At 41.2% G+C, this 7,007-nt stretch overlaps 1 protein-coding gene across 1 annotated transcript in view; it reads left to right on the plus strand.

Annotated features, from left to right (window-relative positions):
• TXNDC12 (thioredoxin domain containing 12) overlaps positions 1-6,723 on the plus strand; it is a 30,015-nt gene extending 23,292 nt beyond the window's left edge. The window contains exons 4-7 of the mRNA XM_004371738.2: positions 972-1,045; positions 2,654-2,723; positions 3,455-3,538; positions 6,178-6,723. Coding sequence (XP_004371795.1) covers positions 972-1,045; positions 2,654-2,723; positions 3,455-3,538; positions 6,178-6,257 — 308 coding nt within the window. The 3' untranslated portion in view covers positions 6,258-6,723. The remainder of the gene's footprint in view (positions 1-971; positions 1,046-2,653; positions 2,724-3,454; positions 3,539-6,177) is intronic.
• Positions 6,724-7,007: the final 284 nt, after the last annotated feature.

The following is a 7,007-nucleotide window of genomic DNA, read 5'->3' on the forward strand; positions in this document are numbered from 1 at the left end:
GAACCACGTTAGAAACCAAGGTTATCTGACTCAGGAGCATGTGTTCTTTCTGCTATAAATCAAAAAATAAAAACCAAACCCGTTGCCATCGAATCGATTCTGACTCACAGTGACCCTATAGGGCAGAGTAGAACTGCTCCGTAGGGTGTCCAAGGAGTAGCTGATGGATTGAAACTGCTGACCTCTTGGTTAGCAGCTGTACGTTTAAACACTGCACCACTGGGGCTCCTTTCTGCTATACTGCCTGCCATTTTCCAGTCAGGTTGTTGATAGGCTGCACTTAATAAAATCCTAGTTGGAAAAGGAGTGTAAAATGAGTGAATAAATAGTGTAATAATATATATGTGTATGTGTATGTATTATTAAGGAGCCCTGGTGGTGTAGAGGCTAAAGCACTAGACTGCTAACCAAAAGGTTGGCAGTTTGAACCTACTGTGGTAGAAAGATGTGGCAGTCTGCTTCTGGGAAGATTTACAGCCTTGGAAACCCTATGGGGCAGTTCAGTTCTGTCCTACAGGGTCACTATGAGTTCGAATTGACTTGATGGTAGTGGGTTTTGTGTGTGTTTGTGTGTGTGTGTGTGTGTACTATTAGTGGAGGAGGAGTATTATTATTTTGTCTGTTGAAGTTGCTAAAATGTATACAAAAAGCAGTTTTTTTTTTTTTTTTCATTTGTATGCCATTATCCTTATTTTATAAATGAGGTAAAAGCTCAAATAATGAAGTAAATCACTCAAGGTCATGTTGCTTTGCAAGTGAGTGGCAGAAGCAGAACCAGAATCAAAGTCTCCAGATTTCTGGTTGTGTACTTAGAGTAAAAAAAAAAAAAAAGGAAGTTTCAGTTATGTGAATCAACTCAACAAATGCAGAACTACAAAAAAGCAATAGTGATGCTCGTGCTCATTAGGGTTTGAGTATGACAGTGAAATTTTCTTCAAATCTAAAAAATGTTTTCTTTTTTCTCTCCCTAGCTTTAAAGCCCAAATTTGCAGAATCTACAGAAATTTCAGAACTTTCCCATAATTTTGTTATGGTAAATCTTGAGGTAAGACTTTGAGAATTTCTCTTTTCTGCTATGGTTTGAACACTTTACTGTTTTAGGATTCATATCATTTATGGTCTAAAAGCATATTCAGCAGAGCTGGCTACTTGTGTGTATGTGTTTGTCTCTTCACCGGAGGCTTGCATCAAATGTGCCAGAAGATCATCCAGCATCCGTTTGTGGAAGAAGTAGAAGAGGAGAGATTGAATAAAATGACTAAATTTTTCAGGTCCCTTCATCCTTTATCTATGATTATGACATACTTTACATCTCTGTATAATTGGACTGAAGGTATAGTCACACATGCAGGCTGACAACCCACTGCAAAATTTGATTTAATTGAACACCTACTTTCTGCTGGGCGTATACGTACAACTTTTCAGTTTTATCTTGAGATATCCTTTATGTAATTCCCATAGACTATAGGTTTCTAAATTCCAGTCAAGAATATCAGATCTAGAGTTGGAAAGGATTTTTAGCCCATTGGTACTATCCCCATCTTATGAAAGAGCATCAGTCCTGAAGGAGATGGGTGATTTGTTTGAGATCATAGGGCCTAATTAAGTGATAGGAATAGGTTCTAGGATCTAGCTGTGCTGCCTCTTAGGCCATATTCTTCAACTGTGAGAAGCTCAGATGCTCTACGATGATGCTTCTACCCATAAGTTTCCATAAAGATAATGTTCACTTAAACATAGGACTAGAAATCTTCTGATCGCATTAAAAGTTAACATCGAGGCAGCTAAGGGATTGCTTGTTAGCAACAGATATCTTGAATGCTGATAAACTTCACTCAAGGCAAGGCTGTATTGCAGTTGGAAAAAATGACCCCATTTTGACTCTCCTGAAATAGGAACCAAACCATAACTGTAAAATTGCCATTGATTTCCTATACACATGAACTTCTTACCACTCAAAAGAGATGGAAATAATGTCTTCAGTGAGCATTCTCCAACTTCAGAGATTTCTTAAAAAGAAAGCTGTTTGTGTGGTTGTATCTCCTGGCAGAACCATAGCTCCATAATTGTAGCTAAAATGCCAGCTTTGTCAATTCATGCATTTATAAAATACTATGTGCAAGTGAGTGATGTAGGCTCTGGGAATATAGCATTGAATAAAACAGGCAGAATCCCTGCCCTTCTTCAGATTACATTCTAGTGTGGGGATATAGACAAGCAAATAAGTAAAATAAAATATATCAAATGGTGGTAAATGCTATGGCTAAAAATGAAGGGGCAAGGAGATGGTTTGCAAGTTTAAATAAGTGGTCAGAAAAAAAGGTTCATTTCAGCAAAGATCTGAAGCAGATGAGGGAGTGAGCCATGTTGTTAATGGGGGAGATGTGTCATGGCAGAGGGAAGAGCAAGTTTGGAGCATGCCTAGCTTGTTTAATGACAGTAAGAGCAAGAAGGTCAGTGTGGCTAAAGAGAACTGAGGGCTGAAGATGGGGAGAGTGATAGGACATGAAGTTAGAGTAGTACCCAGGTAGCAGAACATGTAGGCCACTGCAAGGACTTGGGGTTTTACCCTGAGTGAGAGGGGAAGCCGCTGAAAGGTTTTGATCAGAGGAAGGACATGATCTGACTTAAGATTTGCATTTAACCTGGATAGGATGAAGAGGAGCCCAAGGATGAAGATTTCAGCCCTGATGGGGGTTACATTCCACGAATCCTTTTCCTGGGTAAGGGGCAAGATCTTAATCTGGGGATCTGTGGTGTGCAAGAAGAGATAAATGAATCAAGGCACTGACTCCACCTGGTGAAGCTCTACTGGGATGCCACCCCCCAACAATAAGTTCAAGAGAGAATGGGGAAGTTCTGAATGCCAGAACTGCGAGTTTGAAGGAAAATTTTTCCCATTAACTAGTTGCTTTTGAGGTCAGTGATAGGGTATTAATTATCCATTTATTTAGTCAGCAGTCATTTGAGCATCAGCCATATGCCAAGCAGTGTGCTAGGCACTGCAGGGACAGAAAGAAACCACAGTTCTCACCCCTGACCCTATAGTCCAGCTGAGACAATAGCTTTAAGAGATTTAGGCTGTGGAATTGTATATAGACACATATCTTTGCACAATTTTTCAGCGGATATTTAATAACCACCTAATCTTTGCTCAGCATTCTGCTAGGTTCTATGGGGGATACAAATAAAAATACAGGATCCTGCCATTGTCAGGCAGAAAAGGAGCATGCCAGGAAGAGGGAATGGTATGTGCCAAGGCAGGGGGGCTTATGTTCAGGGAACTGCAAGGAATTCATTGTGATAAAGTAAGTGCAAGGGGTAGGTAGTGGTGAGATAATGAGCTGCAAAGATGGGGAAGCTCCATTCCCAGAGGGCGTAGAGTACCATGTAGTGTTTAAAGTACCTCTCTGTTGTAATTACTGCAATCCCTCTGCCATTTTGTCTACAATAGATCCCAGTGGCAAGGTGCGTCCGGAAATCGTCAATGAGAATGGAAACCCCAGCTACAAGTATTTCTACGTTAGTGCTGAGCAAGGTACAGTTACGTTGAGAGAGAGGAGAGAGGGTTGCTGCTAGGTTTGGATGAGCCATATGCAAGGTCTGTGATAGGAAACTCAACATGTTAGCTAAACATCTCCTATGTGACTAGCTCTTAGCTAGATCCTGTGTAGGGTCTAGGAGAAAAATAAGACTGAGCCCCTTACCCAGCTGTTAATAATCCAGTTGGGAACCTAACTGACCCAAAAGAAACTATGAAGAACTGAGACTCACAGAGGTAGTCACTTGCTGCCCATGGTCTCCCAGTTAATAAGTCACAGAGCCAGGACTTGAGTCCAGAACTTAGTTTTTTTCCCATTGCACTAATACTACTGTTACTGTAAGAATTCAGAGGAAGGGAAATACTGTTAGCTGAGCATGTCTAAGAGTTTCCTTAGATATTAAGCCTTAACTGGACCTTGAAGGATAAGGGTTTGTCTCTGTGGACAGATATGAGGAGGACATTTCAAGCTGCAGAAGTAGGGAAAGCGGGGATGGATCCCAACATGGAGAGTCCGTAAGGCTTGCTAGAGGACATGATGGCTGAGTTGAGTCCTGAAGTATGAGATCTAGCTAGCAGAAGGAGGTGAAAAACCTGTTACATGCAGAGAGAACAGCATCAGCACAAACAGGTGAAGGAAGTTTGAAATCGTAAGTTAGTCATACTTTCCTGTTCTCTAATCCTTGAACCAAATCATCAGAGTCATTTTAGAGGCAGGGGTTGGAATCCATGCCATGGACTATTACTAATTTATTCCAGAGTTTCCCTCCCCTCCCCCCGTCTATAAAAAGGAATTGTTTGCTAAGTTGGTATGTGTCTACCTCCCTCCTCCCCCCTCCCCCCTCCCCCATCCCCCATGCTGCAAGGTTTATCAATTTATGTTTTGAGCCCTTGGGACTCTTATTTTTCAGAATAGGGGAGGGGAAAGAGATCTGGGGAGGTTGTCACCTCCTTCCACTGAGATTCGTGTTAGAGGGAAAATCTGTAAGTGGAGAAGGGCAACTGGACTTCAGCTCCCCAACACTTGTTCCTTGAGATTCACCTTCCCTTTAGGATTTCATACAACTTTCATCTTCACGCTTGCATCATCCTTTAACACATTAGTCCAAATGTGGACACAGTACACTTCCCTGAATTCCCCATGGCTCATCTGTCATGAAACTGGAACTTTCAAACCTGGCTTTACTAAAGGCTTAGGCAAAACAAAAGGGAAATAATAAACTATATTATCTGGCTCTAAGGCTTGCTTTCCAAGATTCACAGACTCTGATCCAACCTAGCTCCTGACCATGCATTGTATAGGGGTACTATTGTAGAATCACCACCGAGGAGCCTGTGCCTAAACAGCTGTCCCCTTATGCCTGGAGATAGTAAGTTTCATCTCCAGGCTCCCTAAGGCTCTGCTTCAAGGTTTCTGTCTCTCTCTCTCTCTCTCTTTTTTTGCCTGAGAAGTTGCTTCTTCCCTGTGTGGTTGTTCCTGGAAATGACCACCGCTTTCAGTGGAGACCATCTTCCCTCCAAGCGCGCGCGTGCGCACACACGCACACACACATACACACACACACACCAGTATAACCTGTAACCTCCATAGGAAATGATATAAATGCCACATTCATCTAAAAGACGTAATGGGGATAGTAGGAAGATGTTCTCTATCCCATTAGTGTCAAGTGAACAACATCTATAGTCTATAACAAGGGATCAACTCTAATCCTAGAGGGTAAGCCAAAGTTACACTAACATTTTTGTAGGACTTCATAGTTTATAAAGCACTTCCTTTTTTTTATTATTTATTTATTTATTTTTTATTGTACTTCAGGTGAAGGCTTACAGAACAAATAGTTCTCATGAAACAGTAGTACACATATTGTTTTATGACATTGGGTAACAGCCCCACAACATGTCAACCCTCTCTCTTCTTGACCTTTTTTTTTTTTGGTGAAAATACACATAGCCAAAGATAAACCGTTTCAAAAATTTCTACATGCACAGGTCAGTGACATTGATTACGCTTTTCCAATTGTGCTGTTATTCTCACTTAAGATGAAGGCTTACAGAACAAAATAGTTTCTCATTTAACAGTTACTACAAATGTTGCCCTATGACAGTGGTTAACAATCTCACAACACATCAACAATATCCTTACCCAACCTTGGGTTCCCTATCACCAGCTTCCTTGTCCCGTTCTGCCTTCTGGCCCTTGTCACTGGACTCCTGTACCTCGTTAGTCTCATTTGGTTTTACGGGGCTGTCCACTCCCAGCCTGAACAGTGAACCTCGGAGGTAACTTCACCACTGAGCTAAAAGGGTGTCTGGGGGCCATACTCTCAGGGTTTCTCCAGTCTCCTTTAGGCCAGTAAATCTGGTCCTTTTTTTGTATAAAGTACTTCTTTTATCCATTCTCATTTAATTTTTATCATATTCCTGTATAAAGTAAATACTGTTATCTCATAGATGAAGAAACAAATTCAAAGAGGTAAATTACTTGCCAAGGCTAAAATCCACAACTAGATCTTGAGACTAGATTCTGTATTCTTTTCATATTTCTTCTAAACATTTAAGAATCTACACTGCTCATCAGATGTCAGTTTTAATGACTTACTTCATACTTTTCTCCCCCAACCTTTATTTCACAGTTGTTCAGGGGATGAAGGAAGCTCAGGAAAGGCTGACGGGTGATGCCTTCAGAGAGAAACATCTTGAAGATGAGTTGTAATATGAATGTATCCCTTCTTTCATCAAAGTGAGTGTTCTGGAAGGAAAGCAGCAGGAAAGGGAATATTGAGGAATTGCCCAAAACCATTAAAACGGCCAGGAGACTTTGCTCTACCTGCACTGGAAGGAGCTCTCTCACTGTGGGAGAGTTCTGCTAACAAGCTGGTCTCCATTTTGTGAATCTACAGTGTGGCCGACTTCCTTCTGCTCCCTCTTTCCTAAATGTTGTTTTATCATTGAATGTAAAGAGCAAACTCTTTGACACAAAACTTGAGGTATACCAGCCACTTGGAGGTTTACTCCTCACACTTACGTTTTTTGAATCTTTTTTTTGTTTCCTCCTGCTTTACTCACCTTGGTGGTGAAAGGAGGCCAGTAGCATCTTTTCTAAAATGTTAAAATTGCTGGCATAACTTATCAATTTTTTTTTTTTTTTAAATAACAAATGGTAAATGTAAATCAGTAATTCTATCCCCTACTGAGGATACTGGCCTGCTTTTTTTCTTTTTCTCCTGGGAATAATCTTGGGCTTTTTCCCAAATTCCTGTGATGTCCTTCCTCTTGGCCTGCTTGGGCTTCCCTGTTTGCACGCATGCGTGTGCAGGAATGACTGTGTGCTTGGACTCAGCCCCAGCTGGAAGCATGCTTTCCCTTGTTACTGTTGGAGAAACCCAAACCTTCAAGCCGTAAGTGGAGCCATTTTTGTCGAGTCATCAACTGTATTTTTGTACTGGGGTTAAGAAGAAAAGAG

The sequence above is a fragment of the Trichechus manatus genome, unplaced genomic scaffold, assembly GCF_000243295.1.
Source record: "Trichechus manatus latirostris isolate Lorelei unplaced genomic scaffold, TriManLat1.0 scaffold00015, whole genome shotgun sequence".
NCBI classification, from domain to species: domain Eukaryota; kingdom Metazoa; phylum Chordata; class Mammalia; order Sirenia; family Trichechidae; genus Trichechus; species Trichechus manatus.